Source organism: Mirounga leonina, unplaced genomic scaffold (genome assembly GCF_011800145.1).
Source record: "Mirounga leonina isolate KUSES-001 unplaced genomic scaffold, KU_Mleo_1.0 Mir_170, whole genome shotgun sequence".
In the NCBI taxonomy this organism is placed as follows: domain Eukaryota; kingdom Metazoa; phylum Chordata; class Mammalia; order Carnivora; family Phocidae; genus Mirounga; species Mirounga leonina.
Window position 1 is genome coordinate 3,387,137 of NW_023270433.1, and position 17,293 is coordinate 3,404,429.

The 17,293-nt window shown below is 57.1% G+C and overlaps 1 protein-coding gene across 1 annotated transcript in view; it reads right to left on the reverse strand.

Annotated features, from left to right (window-relative positions):
* Positions 1 to 17,293, reverse strand: part of STKLD1 (serine/threonine kinase like domain containing 1) — a 22,274-nt gene that overhangs the window by 4,270 nt on the left and 711 nt on the right. The window contains exons 2-15 of the mRNA XM_035016574.1: positions 17,210 to 17,265; positions 16,989 to 17,101; positions 15,702 to 15,788; positions 12,618 to 12,662; positions 11,210 to 11,284; positions 9,642 to 9,743; positions 7,530 to 7,600; positions 6,578 to 6,693; positions 5,393 to 5,511; positions 4,756 to 4,919; positions 4,061 to 4,191; positions 2,579 to 2,662; positions 1,128 to 1,244; positions 663 to 803 (exon numbers count right to left, since the gene is read on the reverse strand). Coding sequence (XP_034872465.1) covers positions 663 to 803; positions 1,128 to 1,244; positions 2,579 to 2,662; positions 4,061 to 4,191; positions 4,756 to 4,919; positions 5,393 to 5,511; positions 6,578 to 6,693; positions 7,530 to 7,600; positions 9,642 to 9,743; positions 11,210 to 11,284; positions 12,618 to 12,662; positions 15,702 to 15,788; positions 16,989 to 17,101; positions 17,210 to 17,265 — 1,421 coding nt within the window. The remainder of the gene's footprint in view (positions 1 to 662; positions 804 to 1,127; positions 1,245 to 2,578; positions 2,663 to 4,060; positions 4,192 to 4,755; positions 4,920 to 5,392; positions 5,512 to 6,577; positions 6,694 to 7,529; positions 7,601 to 9,641; positions 9,744 to 11,209; positions 11,285 to 12,617; positions 12,663 to 15,701; positions 15,789 to 16,988; positions 17,102 to 17,209; positions 17,266 to 17,293) is intronic.

Sequence of the window (17,293 nt, forward strand, 5' to 3'; positions counted from 1 at the left end):
TGAAACAAGAGGACATGGTCCCTCCTCTGGGTCACCAGTCCGTGTATTGCCTATCCCATGATTGGGCTGGGGCCGGCCTCCTGGGTCCACACAGAGCAGGCCTGAGCCTCCTGGGGTGGGAGCAATGATTGTCTTTCCTGGTGGGTGAGCTGACACCCAGTTTGCCTGATGGCTCTGATTTACACCTCTTGTCCTAACGGGCTTATTCATAGCACCCCTGCTCACTCCCTGAAGTGGGCTCCAGTCAAGCGGGGTGAGGAGCAGAGTGCAGGCATCCCTCCCCTGGCCACAGGACTCCAAGTGAGCATCCTTGGGCTCGCGGGCCCAGCTGCCCGAGGAGGTGGGTGGGAGCAATGCATGGTGTGTATGGCCCTTGCTTCTCCACAGCCCCCCCAGTCCTGCCCCCCCTGCCTGGCTGGCTGGGGGCCGCAGGAGCTCAGGTGCCCCGTGAAGAGATGAATGAGGCGTGGAGCCCACGGTGGCACCTGGTCGATGTCTGCACGTTTGTGGAGGGAACAAGTGACAATCAAACAGAAGCTTCCCATCAAGAGACAAAAGGCCAAGCATGTGGAACAGCCCCAGCACAGGCAGCAGAGGTGTGCCCCATCAGGGGCAGGCCGCTCCCACGCCCCGGCTGAGCGGGCAGGGCCAGGCCGACCCACCCTGGCTGGAGATGATGGTGAGCAGGCTGTAGACCGTGACCAGGAGCTGCTCCGACTCGGGGTGGCTCCACAGGGTGCTCAGCAGGACAGAGATGACAGAGCTGTCACTCAGCACCTCGGCCGCCGGGTCCTGCGCCAGCGCTGCTCGGGCCAAGGGACGATGACCAGGGTTATGTCCCACACTGGGGATCATGGGGCAGGTAGCCTGCAGGGGGCCGCCCTCCCTGGCTGGGGGGGGAGGCAATGCCCCCACTTTGCGTGGAGAAAGCCAAGGTCAGGCTTGTTCTGGAGTAGGTCCCTGTAAGTGCTGGTTGCATGATGGGGTGAAGGACAGAAGGGGTGGGCACCTGCCCAGCCACGTGGCCGGTAAGTGGCACCGGGCGGCCAGTGCTGGTTTCCAAGGCTCTGCCGGGCCCGGGACCAGGTGCCAGGGTCAACATTTAACCCACGTGGCTCGGCACCCACCTTGACCCAGGCTGCGCAGCAGGAGGGAGCAGGCATACAGCTGTATGTCGAGGATCCTCTCGTGTTGCTTCATGATGGTGATCAAAATCTCTACCAGCTCCATCAGCCACGGCAGACCTGGCAGGGCCAGGTGGCAAGGTTGAGCCTCGGCCCAGGAACAGGGGGTGGGAAGGGTGTACGGACCAGACCAGGGAGTCCAACGCCGCTGGGAGTCTACAGGGCATCACGCACGGGCCCTTAGACAGATGAGTAGGCGAGGAAAGAATGTGTGTTTGCCCTGGGCATCTTCTTATTCCAGCAGCTCTCTGAGGTGGAGCCTTCCTGTTGCTCTTACAGGTGAGAAAACAGGGTCAGAGAGACGACAACACCTGCTTTGAACCCAGCCTGTCTGACTCTGGAGTCCGTGGCCATAACTGCCCTGAGTGCAGGCGTCTGTGGGTCTCATGGACTGTCCCTGGGCTGTGTGTGCGGGCGGCGGTGGAGGGTCCAGTCCCCGCAGTGTCCCTTCCCCACGCCGTTAGGGTGGGGAGCGAGAGCCCTGCATCTCAGGCCTGCAGCGAGAACATCCAGAACAAGAGCACGGGCCCCAGGAGGCCCAGCACAGCTAACCCACCTCCCAGTGAGGCTGGCTCCCTCAGCCCCTCCAGGAAGGCAAAGTCTCCCTTCCTGGGGACTCTTCTGGCCACAGCCTAGCTCCAGAAGGGGCCCAGGGGAAGGGTGAGAAAGAGGGAAAGGCAAGGGGCCAGTATGAAGTCTCTGCTACTGACTCAGATGCCCCAGCCGCTGGAACAGGCCTTCTGTGGAAGGACAGATGGACAGACAATTGATGGATGGATGGGCAAACGGACAGATGGGGGGTGGATGGAGGACTGATGGATGGATGAGGGAGTGAGTATAATATTCAGGCTGGTGAGGCAAGTTGAATGGAGAGATTTTATGAGACACTATTTTAGCAAAATTTAGAAGATATGAATACTGCTTGATGGACAGTGTCGGGGAGAGATGCTGTCATGCACTCTTGATAGGTGGGTAAGTAATTGGCGGTATCTGTGAAAAAGTGAGATATTTATACCCCGAGCACCTAGGAATTTATCCCACAGTGCACAGGGGCCCATGCTCCGGGGTGTTCAGTCCCGTGCCGTTTATCATACTGGACACTAGGCAACCGCCCAGCCAGCCATCGATGGAGATGGGGGAAAAGACAGGAGCCTTACTAAGAGCCCGTGAGAACCATGTGAGGGCCGGTCACTACAGCTCACCGAGCCACCCCATCCCCCCGCTTGGCCCAAAGGGCAAAAGGGGCGACACGGGAAGAATACCCAGCAAGCCTCGGAGGTGTAGGAGAACCCCTCTAGGAGAGCTCAGAGAGAAGGGCCACGGCCACCCCAGAGGCCTGGGCCACAGGCTGAGCCCAGGAGGAGCGGGGGAAGGTGGGCGCGTGGGGGGTCTACCTAGCTGGTCTTCGGGCATTCTTAGGAGCCTCTTCAGGGCTCTGAGCTGGACTTCAGGCCGGCTGGAGAAGTTCTGCATGACCTCTGCAGGAGACAGGACCGCACGGGGAGGAGCCTTCTGAGGGCCAGGGCGCCTGGGGCCCACCTGGAGGCACCACACTCCCCACAGATCCATGCGATAGGGCATTCTCACCCCCATTCCGCAGGCCTAGCAGCTGGTCCAGAGTCAAACCCAAGCCTGTCCTGGAGCCTCACTGGAGTCTCAAGACAGCCAGAGTTCTCCCCTGAGCCCAGGGCTCCTTCCACTGCTCCTCCGAGCCTCCCTGCAGGGCTCTTTGCCTTTGACTCCTAACAGACGACCCCAGCCCCACAATGGGCTGCAGTGTCCAGCTATGCACATTGGAGACCCCTTCCTTATCCCGTGGCCAACTCAGGACCCCTCCTCCACCCATGTATGGGCGCTGTGCACCTCGGAGTGGCCCACTAACGGGCCCTGTGGTGCTCCTTACTTTTAGATGAGCAAACAGGCTCAGAGAGGGCACCTCGCTCAAGGCCACTGAGCTGGTGGGTGATGGGCTTCCACCGGACCTAGCTGCCTGCCTCCAAAGCCCCCCGCCGCGAGATGCGGGGCGGGGGGACAGAAGCTAGGGCCTTGAGACAGTCCCTTCCCCGGAAGTGGGGGCAGAGGCGGCAGGTGGGGGAGGAGTCCCCTGTCACAAGCAGCCAGGGCAGGGAGCCACGGAGGAGAGGAGGAAGTGAGCAGACCACCCAGAACACAGAGGGATGCGCGAGTGCAGTCGACCTCGAACCTGAAGGTGGCCTTTAGACCCATGGTCCACCCAAGGCCTTGGGTGTGGCGGTTGTGCAGTCCCTGTGCTGGGAGCCACAAGGAGCCCCCCACCAGGGGCACGCGGTGGAGACAAAGTGCTGGGTGGTGAGTGAGCACTGGGCCAGGTCACTGGCAGCACCGTTAACGGAGGCCTGCCCATGTCCCATGGCAGACAGAGCCCCTGCAGACGCGCCTGCCGGTCCAGGGCCCCTGCAGCGCCCATTCCCGTGCCCAGCACCATTCTGGGCGTGTAGAAACCCCACAGGAACAGGTGCCAAGTGGGGCGACCACTCTGGGCATGGGGATCACCGTGTGGCAGGGTGCGGAGGCAAACAGCAGGGGGCTCCAGGGGTTGTGACAGTGGGGGGCTGCTCAGCTGTCACAAGCACCATGTAGCAGGAGGGGAGGGGAAACGGGCCAGGCACTGAGATGAACTCTGGTACAGATGACAGGAGTGAGGGAGGGTATCTGAGCGGGGGTGCCCTGAGCAATGCAGTGCCTGGGGTGGGATGGAGGGGAGAGCCCCGAAGCCTTCCAAACCCCTGGCCCTGTGTCAGGAGCAGTCCAGGGGACTGGGTGGCAGGGGGAGGCACTGACCCCCCCCCCCAGAGCTGAGACAACAGCTCCCTCCCCCTCTGGGCCCCCACCATCACCTAAAATACTGGCGACGTTACTTTCCAGCAGCTGGTCGGCGATGAAGGCGGGGACCACCTGCTGGTGCAGGGTCAGAGCAACACTGGAGGACCGGAAGTTGCTGCTCACGAAGGTGATGTGGATCACGTCCCTGGAGGGGAGCCGAGACGGACGCTGGGCTCCCCTGCGGGGCTCTCTGTGGGGCTCCTGCCCGCAGAGAGGCGGGCAGACACCCAACCTCCACCCTCCTGTTTGGGATTCCATTTGGCAGCACCTCTCCCAGCAGTCCCACCTCCAGGAGGGGACTGGGCTTGCTCCCCGGGGTGCGGGAGCACGGCGCTGGGCCCCTTCCTCCATAAAACATATTGAACAATCAGATTTGACAACCGTGTTCGTATGAAGGTGCATAGAACCCAGGCCGGATTCACTGTTTTATGTTCCTTTCTTCCTTCTCTTGTCAAGACAAACTACAATTAGAACATGGTCCTGGTGCTCGGGGACCTCCGCACCTGAGGGAGAAGCCTGCTCCGTCGGCTCCAGGGCTCAGAGGTGTGCCTGCCGCTAGAGCAGTTTGGGATGGGCCACGCTTGGGAAAGGCCCGCGCGCCACGGAGGGGTCGGCGCGTCTGTGGCATTAAAACGCCGAGTGGCTGTGTATGCAGGACGGCGGAGAGATGGCAAAAGATACATGGAAAGGTCAAGATACAGCGGCTCACCTGATTGTTATTCGCTCCGAGGGGTTGATCTGCAGCATCGAAGGTAGAAGAGAACGGAAGATTTCCACATCGGGGATCTTCTTCTCCTCCATGGTCTGCAGGACGCTCTTGAGGCCGTCAGGTGCGCTCCGGATGGACTTCCGCAGGTGCATGGCTTCTGCTCTCTGAGGGGACGCGGACAGCACTGCTCTGTCGGCCCAGCCCTGACCGTGCCCCAGGGCGAGCCGGCAAGAGGGCCAGAGGTGGGAAGACTAGGGACCTGAGCCTGCACAGCCACCTGGGGTCCCCAGGTGCATTCAGGCCCGCCAGGGTCCAGTTCCCTTGGCTTGCATCCCGCCGTGGGCCCGCTGGTGCACCTGAACTCGCTTTTCTCACCCATAAGGAGGCAGTGAGCACCCAGGGAGTTTGGGGCGGTTTGAATATCTCAGTCATTGTCATCACCATGCCAGGGCCCTGAAGGCCAAATATTGAGTGTGGGGGTGCCCCACACAGCCCCTTGGAGGCACAGAGCAAGGCAGGAGGATGCAGGTGGGGAGAATGTGCCCCTTTGAGCCAAGGTCGGCAGGGCCGGCTTTCTGGGGATGTGGGGTGTGGGGTTCAGGGTGTGGTAGGGAGGGGCAGGCAGAAGGCAGCTCACATTTATGAAGGAGCAGCTGACCATGTCGAGAATGATGCAGCCCAGGGACCAGATGTCCGATTTCTGGCTGAAGGAGAAGTTGAGGGCTTCGGGGGCCATCCAGGACTTCTGAAAAGGGTCTGTTGGCAGGAGAAGGTGTCAGATGCATGAGTCCTGTGCTCCCTGGGGGAGCAAGCGGCTCAGAAAGGGAGGGGGGTAGGAAGGTGCTATCTATGGAGGGAAAGGAAGAGGGCCCTGGTCTTCAGTCAGTGAGGCTGCCACCTGGGCACGTGCCCAACCAGGCTGGCCCATGGGTGCCCAATATGGCTGCAGATGTGGTTTGAAAGAGGCATGTGCCAAGAAGGCTGAAACTTCCACCGTCTTTAAACATCTCACTCCTCTAAAGGTCAGAATCTGGAGGCAAAATTTCAGTTGCCCCACCCTAGTCTCTAAACTGGAACCCCAGACAAGGAGCCAAAAGAGCAGGGTCATCAGTCTGTTAGTTCCTGATAGACCTCAGGCAGCCCCTCCCTCTCTGGACCTTCGTTCCCCAGCCAAAGAGTAAAGGGGTGGACTCCAGGACCCCTGCCATCCACACCTCCAGCAGATTTACCTACTCACCCATCCATCCATCTGCCCATCCATCCACCTGTCTGTCCACCCATCATCCATTTATCCTCTGTGCACGCAGGACTCTGAAATTCTCAACTGTGGCCACCCTCTCCATCCCTGGCAGCTGGTATAGGCTGGAAGCCCAGCTCCCTTTGCCCCGCTGTCTTTTCAAAGGAAGGAGAACCCACCTCCCCTTCCTCCCCACGTCTACCATCTCCTTGGTGAATTTCAGGACTCAGTAAAGTACTCCAGCTCTCACCAGTGTATGGCATCCACTAGCCCCCATTCTCCTTCCATGAAGGTTTACATTTTCTGGGTGTCTTTTGGACCCTGCCCGCATGCACCGCCTCCCCCCGCCGCCGCATGGTGGTACTTCTGCTCAGTTACCACAAAGGCAAGGGGGTCTCTTTGGAGCCCACATAAGCCCACGGGGGTCTGTGGGGACCTTCTGAGCAAGGACAGGTTTGACGTTGCCTTGTTCCAGCTCGGGCCGCTGTCCTCTGGACTCCAGGAGCGACCCCACTCCGGTGAGCGGCCCCTCCCCCACTGTGCCCCAGCCACTGCTGTCCTGCAGCCCGGGACGACCCCGGCCACCTTCCTCTGCGCGGATGTTCCACTTGGCTTTGTCTGTCATCAGTGCGTGGGAGCTCAGGTCCTGTAATTTGCAGTGGTTGCTGCTGACGAGGGCTATGTTGGAGGGCTTGAGATTCCTGAAACCAAGGGTGGCACTTTTGTCTGGGGGCGTGCCCGCCTTTCCACCCACCCCCCGCGGGCCACACGATCCTCCCAGGGTGGAGGCCAGAGCACCCTGAACCTCATGCCCTGCTCCCTGCCCCACCCAGTTCTGCCCTTCTCTCAACAAATGCCCCCTTTGCGGCCCACTTTTTAAACAGTGTTTCCTACAGAAATAAAATATACTCAGTTACTTTAAATTGCAAAACCACAAGCCAACTACAAGTGAGAAAACACCCAATCCTTCTGCTGCTTTTCTGCTAACATCTATTCACCTCCTTCCAGATCTCAGCTATGCATTTGTTTTTGGGGACTGGTTTTCAACCATTTTGTCATGTTCGGTGACACGAACGCTAACGCTAAATTACGCTAAATCGTGAGCATTTTCTTTGTACACGGGGTCCACATGGTTCTCTCCTCCTTTAGATCCGATACCGACCCGGTCTGCAGCCATTCCCAGCCCCTGCAGACTGCATGCTGGAGCCCTGCCACTCGCGGGGCTAAAGCTCAGCCCCGCCACCCGACCAGAGGCCACGGCGCGCAGCCTAATCGCTTCCTTCCTAGTGCTGTTATCTGGCTGCTCGCCCTGCACTTTAGAACCAGCCTGCCCCGGTCAGCGTCCACTCCTGAAGCTGGGTGAATCACTGCAGGTGACGTGGAGGGGGTAGCATTCTCTGTGAGCCCGGGAGGGGCCCTGGAAAGGTGCCCACACTTATCCTGGCTGTGCTGACCCTGGCCGCACCTCTCTCCCCCGGTCCTGCCCAAGGGGACTCCGTGCCCTTTCTCCTGCAGCAGCCTGGCCACCCGCGGTCACCTGTGGATGATGTTCAGTTGGTGGAGGTATTCCAGAGCGTCCAACACCTGGCCCAGCATGTTCTGCAACCACTGGGGAAAGAGTGAGAGATGCCAGGATTGGCGGGGGGGGGGGGGGGGGTGTTCTCCCGGCAGCTGGCTTAGGCAGGTCAGCGACCCCTCGAAGCAGCCAGCGAGATCATGGAATGTTCTCTCCTTGCTTCTGAAGATGAGCCCAAAGCTACAGAAGAGCTCAGAGCCCGTGCAAGAGATTTCTGCCTCAGGCCAGCCAGGCCAGCCAGGGCAACGTTCTTGTTTCTAGACCCCACACTCCTGTCTCCACACCGGAGATACTCCAGCCTGGGCCCCACCCCTTGTGGGTATCAGAGATATTGAAGCCTTTATTGCCTACTCTGGGGCTTGTCTCTCTATGTCATTAGAAGGAAAAGAGCTCTGATAAAGAACGTTCTGGAAACAACTGTATGGCAGAAACGAGATCCATCAGTCTCCAGGGCAGTGATTTTCAAACCGGAGGGGTGTCAGAGAGGGGCTGAGTGAACAGGACCCCGGGCTTCTTCCCACTCCACCTTCCACCCGTCCTCCCACGCCCCTTGATTAGAGTAGCTTTGCCTTCCTTGCTGGGTTTCTGAGAACATTCTGTGCTTGAAAGGGTTCCACCACTAACAGAAAGTGAAACCCACTCCAGAGCCGACGCCCGAGGTCCACTTTGGGAGACGAGCTGCGTGCCCCTCAGGAGCCCTCAGGAGCAGGACGGTGCCCAGAGGCCCCAGAGCAGAGGCGTGCTCAGAACAAAAGCAGGCAGAATTTACTCGGGGTGGATCATAGGCGTAATGTGAAAGCAAAAATGAACCAGCTCAAAAGACAACAGGAAAATATCTTCATGACCTTGGGGCAGGACAGGCTTTCACACAGGCTCAAAGGTGCTAACAATAAAAGAAGCATTGATAAACTCACTTCATTACAGTTAAGAACTTCTGGGGGCGCCCGGGTGGCTCAGTCGGTGAAGTGTCTGACTTTGGCTCAGGTCATGATCCCAGGGTCCTGCGATCAAGTCCCACATTGGGCTCCCTGCTCAGTGGGGAGCCTGCTTCTCCTTCTCCCTCTCTGCCCCTCACCCCCTGCTTGTGCTCTCTCTCTCTCAAACAAATGAAATCTTAAAAAAACCCCAAAAACTTCTGTTCATCAAAAGACATGGTTAAGAAAGTGCATTGGCAAACCACAGACAGGGAGAAGACACTCTGGATGCCCATATCCACAATATGTAAAGAACACCTACAGATCAATAAGAAAAGACAAACAACCCCAATGTTTAAATGGACAAAAAACTTGAACAGGCACAAAATCCAAATGGCTAAAAAGCACTCCCTGTGATTACTAATAACTCAAATTAAAATGCAATTTTTAATAAAAATGAGAAAGACTGAAGTGTTGGCCAGAAAGTAGGAACTGGAAGGCATACACCTTTTGCTGGGAGTAACCCCAAATCAACCAAACCATCGTGGATGCTGGAGTATCTACTAAACCTGCTCTACAATCCAACAACTGCACGCCCAGGGGTTCGTCCAGAAAGGATGAGTGTTTAGGTCCACTGGTAAGCACGCCCAGTAGCGTTCATGGCAACAGCCCCAAACTGGAAACACCCTACAGGGTCACAGCACTAGGCACAGACCGATGGGGCCACACGACGGGGCAGCACCTAGCCACGACACAGACGATTTCCTGATCCACTCACGACGTTAAGAAACCAAACACAAACAGCAACATGCTGCGTGAGTCCATTACGGGGGACTTCAGGGCAGGCAGAAGGATCCCTGGGGACAGAAGTCCAACCGTGGGCACGGCCGGGACTTCTGGAGCTCCAGGAGCGTTCTGCATCTCGATGGGCGGAAGGTTATGTGAGTGTCTGCCTGTGTACAGTGCACCGAGCTGTGCACTTAAGACTTACGCACATTACACCCTGCAAACACCTCCACTCATAAACGTAAGAAAAAATCGGGCCAGACTCCAGTAGCGTCTGCCCTCCCCTCTGCCCCTTTGCCCCCTGATTGAGCCTGTGACATCACAAGGCCCAGGCGATCCCCAGGCCTGGTGTGTCCTCCAGAGTCTGTCTTACTTCAGAGTCAATGATTGTCCTTGTCTCCCTCTTCTTCTCAATGACCTTCTGGAAGCTCTCATTGTTGTGCTCCATCACCAGGCAGAGGAACAGAGAGGAGATCTGATGGGGACACGAGGCCTTAGCCAGATGCCACGGTCCTGGCCCCCAGAAGCCCAGGCCTGGGCGCCTCTGCGAGATTCCCTGCCCCAGGGCCTCCCTCCACTGGGCCTCCATCCGCAGCGGCCCAGTGGCTGTAGGAACACTGTCAGAGGTGGGGTAAGAATCCCTCACAGGCAGCTCCTGCTCACGCCTCCAGCCTCATCTATCCTCCCCTCCCCCTCCGCCCTGGCTCCTCCGTCTGCGCAAAGCCCCCTGGACTTTTCTGAAAGCGGCCCAGGCCTTCTGGCCACGGCACACACAGACCCCTGTGCCTGGGATCCCGCCTCTTCCCAGGGTAACTATTTATTCTCTAGGGCTTAGCTTCGTCCATTTCCTCCCTTGGAGGAATGGGCCCCGAATGGGATTCCAGCAGACCTGGTCAGGGGCCTTAGCTCAGGGCTCTCAGAGGACCCTGCTTTTCCTTCCACAGTGAAATGTCCTCTTGGCTTTTCTGTGTCCTTGAGAGTGTTACGGGGTGCAGGCTGTTCTTACGGCCCAGCTGGACAGGGGGCACATGTATGAGGGGACCCTCCACTCCTGCTCAAACCCTTGGCTGTCCACCCCAGATGAGGACCCTAATGTGGAGGTCCAATTATGGTCTGACACTCACCAAGCAGCCCTGCAGCCTCCCTTCACCTCCAGGCCCCCAGCCCCACCCCTGCTCAACCTCCCCTTCCACCTCAGTCCCATTTGGAATAATTTGCAAGATTCTGGATCCCTGTAAAGACAAGAAGTCCTGTAGCCTATGGGCTGAAGTATAGGGCTTGGGGGCTTACAAGACCCTGATCTGAATCCCACTTAGCTGTGTGTTTTGTTTTGTTTTGTTTTTTTCCCACTCAGCTGTTACTAGCTGTGTGGTCTTGGGGAGCTCCTTAACCTCTCTGAGCCCCAGGGAAATGAGACTGGTACTTCCAACCCCACAGATCTCCCCGGGTCTGAGGATGACCATGCAGCTAGTCAGTAAACTGCAGGAGCCAGAAAAGTCAAAGGTCCAGAGGCCCCGGACAGTTGGACGCCAAGTAAGGGGGAAAAGCAGGGACCGGCTTCCTAACGCCTGCTCCTTCCAGGGAAGTCAAAAGCTCCACCTTCAGAGGGCAGACTCACTGAGCCTTTGGAGGCAGGATGAGCTCAGGAGCTGGGCCACGGACTGGGTAGGTAACCAGGACGAACTTGTTTCTCTTAGCTTCTATTTCTTCCTTAGGTTGTATACCAACCCCTCCTGCGCTAAAACTCTTGGGGGCTCATATGAGATGATGCCCAGAGAGCCCCCACAGGGCCCCCAGGAAGTGCTGAGTCAGGGGCAACTTGGAGTCCCTGCCATTGCAGCTCAGGGGGTTACAACGGCGTTGGGGGGCTCTGTGCTCAGCTTGCTTGTTCCTGCAGCCACGGCATGGCAGCTGAGCCTGCAGGTGTCGACTCCAACCCACCTCACTGTTCCATATGATGAAGAGCTCCTGGTATATGGAGATGTGGGGGTGCTGGAGCTTCAGCAGAGGCATCAGCTGCAGGGAGAAGAGCAGAGGGAGTGGAGACGTTCCAGAAACACTGCTTCTCAGCGAGTGCTCCTGTGTCACGTCGCCCAACACAGGCACAAACTCCAGCTCGGAATAGGGCTGGGGAGTGGGCACAAGGAAGGGGGTGCAGCCTCGTGCTTTGGAGCCAGGCAGCCCGGTGTGGGTCCCGTCTCTCCCGCACGTGCTGCTGGCTGTGCTGTGGCTGAGGAGAGGCTCCTCAACCTCTCTGAGCCTCAAGCCTCATCGGGAAATGGCAGTAACAGTGGTATCTGCCTCACAGGGGAGTCAGGAGGGCTAACATGAGCTGGTGCAGGCCAAGTGCCTGATGCAGAGGAAAGCAAGCACAGTCAGGGGTAGCTGGAGACGGTGGTGTGGCCAAAGGGAAGTGGGACACTGTTGTACGTGCGCCCAGCTCGCCTCCTGGGTGGTGCACACTCGAGGCCCCAGGGCCCCGCTCCCGGCTGAAGGTGCTTGGTGGACCCACACAGCCGGGCTGCAGCAGGGGCTGCCACGGCCACCAGGAGCCACATGGACAGCCGCTGGTGGTGTCAGGCCGGTTGCGAGAGGAGGTTACCTCGTGGGCTGGGGAAGGGAACAGGGATGTGCACAGCTGTGATGGGGTGGGGGCTGTGGGAGGGTCTCCCACAGTCTCTCCACTTTGCCAGGATGTGGCCGGGGTCCTTCGCTGTGCAGCAGTCACACCGTGGATCGGACAGCTCTTTGCTGGCAAAGCTCAGGAGCCGGGGGTTCCAGGAAGAAGGCAACCAAGTAACCATTAGCTAGGAGGGACACGTTTGCTTCATGGGAGATTCAAGAGAAGCAAAGAAAAACTGCTCAGAGCCTTTGTCCAGTGAGTCCAAGTGCACGTGGCTGTCATTGCTGTTATTATAAATCAGGATGTTCTTGTTGGTTCTGACTGGCCAATTGAAGGAATGTAAAAGAATATATGTTTTCTTTGTTAAAACGATTCTGTAGTTCTCACATTTTCTACTGTAACTAACGTTTTTATAATTGAAGGAACAATATTTTAAAAGATGGTTCTTGGTAGATTAGCCTAGGGCTCTGGCCAACACTGAAACTTTATCTCCTCTGAGAACATCTATTCCAAGTTATCTGTACCTGGATTTAGAACTGAATGTTTTGGGCACAGACTCCCTTCATGACCTGGGGGTTTCTGGCTTCATAGCACAGGGCAAGAACTGGTTCTGACCCTCCATGTCCCCGCCGAGGCTTCTATCCAGTCATTCCACAGAAGAGGACAGAACAGTCTCTGTGTGTTCTGCATCACGTCCTCTAGAGAGGGAACCACCCAGAGAATTACCTCTTCCAGGGCCTCGTTGGCCTGATGCTCATCAATACATTCCACCTGTAGGGTTACAAGAGCATGAACTCAATAACTGTGTAGCCAGCCCATCATCACCACCACCATCACCACCATCATCATCATCATCACCACCATGACCACCACCACCATCACCACCATCACCATCTTCATCACCACCGTCATCATCACCATCATCAATATCATCACCATCATCACCATCACCACCATCACCATCATCACCACCATCACCACCATTTTCATCACCATCACAATCATCAACATCACCTTCACCATCACCATCATCATCACCATCATCACCACTGTCACCATCACCATCATCACCACCACCATCTTTATCACCACCGTCATCATCACCATCATCATCACCACCATCACCACCACCACCATCATCAATCACTATCACCATCACCAACATCACCACCATCACCATCATCACCACCATCACCACCATCTTCATCACCACCATCATCATCATCATCACCATCATTACCACCACCATCATCACCACCATCACCACCATTTTCATCACCATCACAATCATCAACATCACCTTCACCATCACCATCATCATCACCATCATCACCACTGTCACCATCACCATCTCATCACCATCATCAACATCACCATCACCAACATCACCACCATTATCATCATCATCACCATCATCACCACTGTCACCATCACCATCTTTATCACCACCGTCATCATCACCACCATCTTTATCACCACCATCACCACCACCACCTTTATCACCACCGTCATCATCACCACCATCACCACCACCACCATCATCAATCACTATCACCATCACCACCATCACCACCATCACCACCTTCTCCACCAACACCACCATCCTTATTCACAGGGGTACCGGGCTTCTACCACATGGTGCCACATGAGGCCTGGAGATATTCCTAAGCCAGGGACCCAAAAATGCTCTGAGCAATGAGAACATCTTTGCTCCTGTTGCAAGGATAAGTTTGGGATAGCATAATATAAACTCTAACCAATCATTAGAGGATCCACTCTCAGACCATCTTGAAAGCAGGGAAGAAAACAATGTGTTGCCCTAGAGCCAAACAGCTCTGCTCTGGTTGGCAATGTATCGACCTCACCACTTCCTTCCTTATCCGAAGTGGGAAGACTGTCCCTGTCATTGAATGTGGGGCAGTGGGGGAATGCATGGCGAGGAAAAGGGTGACTGGGGGGAAGGGCAGCAACAAGCTTCAAGTCTCTGACATACTTGGTGGCAAAGGCTGCAGGTGCACATTATCACTGCGGCTAATACCAGCCCCTCACCCAGAGCTTCTGCTCCTAAGGGTTCCAAATGACGAACTCTTGTAATTGGGGGTGATTGCAGATAAAAATGCAGAGGCAGTGGCTTATTCCCAGATCCTTACAGACCCCAGATACAGCAGCAGAGTGAGTCTGTCTGTCTTCCCTTCCTCCTGTGCCAGGACTCATGCTTACAGGTGAATCTGGCCAAAACATACTGAAAGCCTGCACAATGTCACATCTTTTGACCTAGAAGCCCCACCCCTAGGAATTTATCCCAAGGATATCATGGATCCTCAAAAAAGTTGCTTATCAGAGTTGATTATACAGAGTGAAAAATCAAGAACAGGCTTCGTGCTAATCGTACACAGGGGCGGTTGGGTCAGTTACAGCACAGGGAGCAGATGGGGTCACACGGCCACCAGAGCCAAGAGAGAAGGAAGTTGTGTCCGTGGCATGAAATGGTGTTTGTAATACACCAAGTGCGGAAAGGTCCGTTATCGAGCTCCATGGCATTCTTGCCAAAACAAAGTTTATACAGGCTTAGGGAAAAGACTAGAAGGAGACACAAATCCCTACCTGAACCCCACCTCCAGTTTTTTAAAAAAGAAAGACTGACTGGCTTTTTAAAAAGCTCCTCGATTGGGCGCCTGGGTGGCTCAGTTGGTTAAGCGACTTCCTTCGGCTCAGGTCATGATCCTGGAGTCCCGGGATCGAGTCCCACATCAGGCTCCCTGCTCAGCGGGGGGTCTGCTTCCCCCTCTGCCCTCTTCCCTCTCGTGCTCTCTGTCTCTCATTCTCTCTCTCTCTCTCAAATAAATAAATAAAATCTTTAAAAAAAAAAAGCTCCTCGACTGCCCAGAAGGCAGTGGGCTCCGGCCCCACCAGCCCACGAGACGACAGGCCAGCCCCACCACCAGCCCGCAGTGGAGCGGGAAGAAGGTAAGGACTCCAGGCCCGGCCTCCTCGGGGAGAGGCTGCTGAGCTGCTCCACAGGCAGGAGGCCTGGCTGAGCAGAGGTGGCCCCAGCAGCTGATGCCAATGAGGCTCCTCCACGTGCACAGTCAACCCCAATCCATGGTATCCCAGCCACCACCATGCGCCACGAGGGAGTCCAGAGACTCTCCTAGCGCAGCTCTCTTCCCCTACACCCTCTGTTCAACTGGACCACCCTGACTTGGACACACGAAGCGCTCATCCCTGCAGGTCCGTATCCCACCCTGCCATGCCAGCTCTGGTGAGGAGGTGGTGGAAAGGCCCAGGGCCTGATGTCCTGCCCTTAACCTTGTGTGATCTTGGGCAAGGCCCTGCCCACCCCTCCTCCACCCCAGTCCTGGCTCCCCTTTGGTAAAAAGGTGGCCCCAGTGAGGAAGCCTGAATTCAAGTGTTCCTGGGTGCTGTGTGACGTTGGCAAGTCTGCAGCCCCCCCAAGCCTCCCTATCCTTGACTGTAGAGCGGGGCCCTGGTTCCTGCTTCCCAGGGTTGGCGGGAGATGGAATGAGATGAGCCTGGCACGAAGCACCTGCTGAATACATGGTAGGTGGGGTTGCAGTTGTAAAGTAAAAATGAGCCTATTCCTTCTCCAGCCAGGCGAGAGAGTCAGGTGTGCCGGGAAGCCCGAGGGGCCTCAGGCCACCCCCATGTCTACTCTCGACGGGATTTGCCTCTGTGACTGCTGGAAGAGCAGTGGAGACAGCAGAACTGTCACGTCGGGAGGCCTTTCTCTAACATCGGGAGGATGAGCAGGTGTCTGGGGGAACCACCCGCCCAGGAGCCACCTCTTACCTGCTTTATCACGTGCTTGACTTTGTTTTCTGTTTCCTCCACCACCACGTTCACCCCCAAGGCCCCAGGACTCATCTGGCCCAAAATCTACCAGCAAGAGAAAGAGAAGCTTTCAGGAAATGCACACGGCTTTTCACTTTTCAAAGTATGCTCAGCCCCGGACACCTTTCCTGCCCCAACTTCTCCTGCAGGCTGGCACAGTGAGCGTCTCCACCACATTTTGCAGAGAAGGAAATGCCCAGAAGGCTGAGGAACCTGAGCCTGTCTCTCTGGGGCCCCTTCTGGAGCTCTTTCCACCACCCTATACCGCTTCTCCAATCTGCAGCACGGACCAGTGGGCATCCAAGAGCGAGCACCCCCCTGGGGCAGAGCTTTATTCACTCTCTCTAGCCACCTCCCAACTGGGCATCCAAACCAAAAAACTAACTGGCCCATAACTGGGGCATAGTCACAGCCATGTGTGGCCTGGTCCTGGGCCAAGCACTTTACAGCCACCATCTGGGAGCAGCTCTATTGCTGTCTCCATGTTTACACCGGAGGAAACTGAAGCACAGGGAGCAAGGTCCTTGTGTCTGAGGCTAGCGTGCTAAGAAGTGAAATGGCCTGGATTGGGCTGGAATCTGGGGTCTGACTCGGGAGCCCATGCTTTGAGCCCAACCTGCAGACAGAGGGCTGCCGTGTCAGAACTCTGTGGGGGGTGGCCAAGGGCCGCGGGGTGGGGCGGACGCTGGGATTACATCTGTCAGGGGATGGAAGAGGCCTGGCAAGACACAGAGGAGTGGATGTAGGAGATGGAACCCTGAATCTAGGGGCCCTGAGAGTCCAGGGAAGTCTTGGATTCTGTAACCCAGCCCCTTTAATGGGTGGCCTGAATCCTGCTTAGGGAATTTGGGGGACAACGTCCTGAGCAGCTTATGCCAGTCCAAGAAGGCACATGCCTAGGCCCTCTTAAGCAGCAGGCTGAGCAGTAAAACACGCTCGTATCTCAAGTGGAGTCTATTGTTTTTTTCCTGAAAAGGTAACTTTACCTTTAAAACTCTCTGGCCCCCAGAAACTCATCTCCTTTACCACTGGCTGACTCCTTTGGAGTCACCTTTGGAGGTCCCCTACGCGCTGGAGGCAGACCCTGGCCCGGGGTGGCACCTGGCCATCGGCCACCTCTCCAGGGGCTGTGACCGGTAAACCAGTAGGGGTTTAGGGAGGTGGCAGGAGGTCCAGGCTCCTGGCTCGCCCCAAACCGGCCGGTTCTCGTCGCCCCTGCCTCCCCGCCAGGGAACAACTTGGCACCTGGTACTTCTCCATAGTGTCCCCAGGGGAGACTCCCCGCCTCCTCTCCCTCCGCAGGGCGCTAGGGGTGCGCCCCCAGCCCTCGCCGGCGCGCGGACCCTCGGCTGAGCATACTCAGTAGAGACGGCGTCCGGGGGAGCACCCCATCCCCCACCCCGGGCGCGACCGTCAGCCCCAGGCGTGCCCGCCGAAACGGTGCGCCCCGGGGCTCCCGCGCGCACCACCAGCGGGACGGCCCTCGGGGCCTCGGGGCCTCAAAGCGCGCCGCGGGCGGGGCCTGAGGGTGGTGGGCGGGGCTTGAGAGC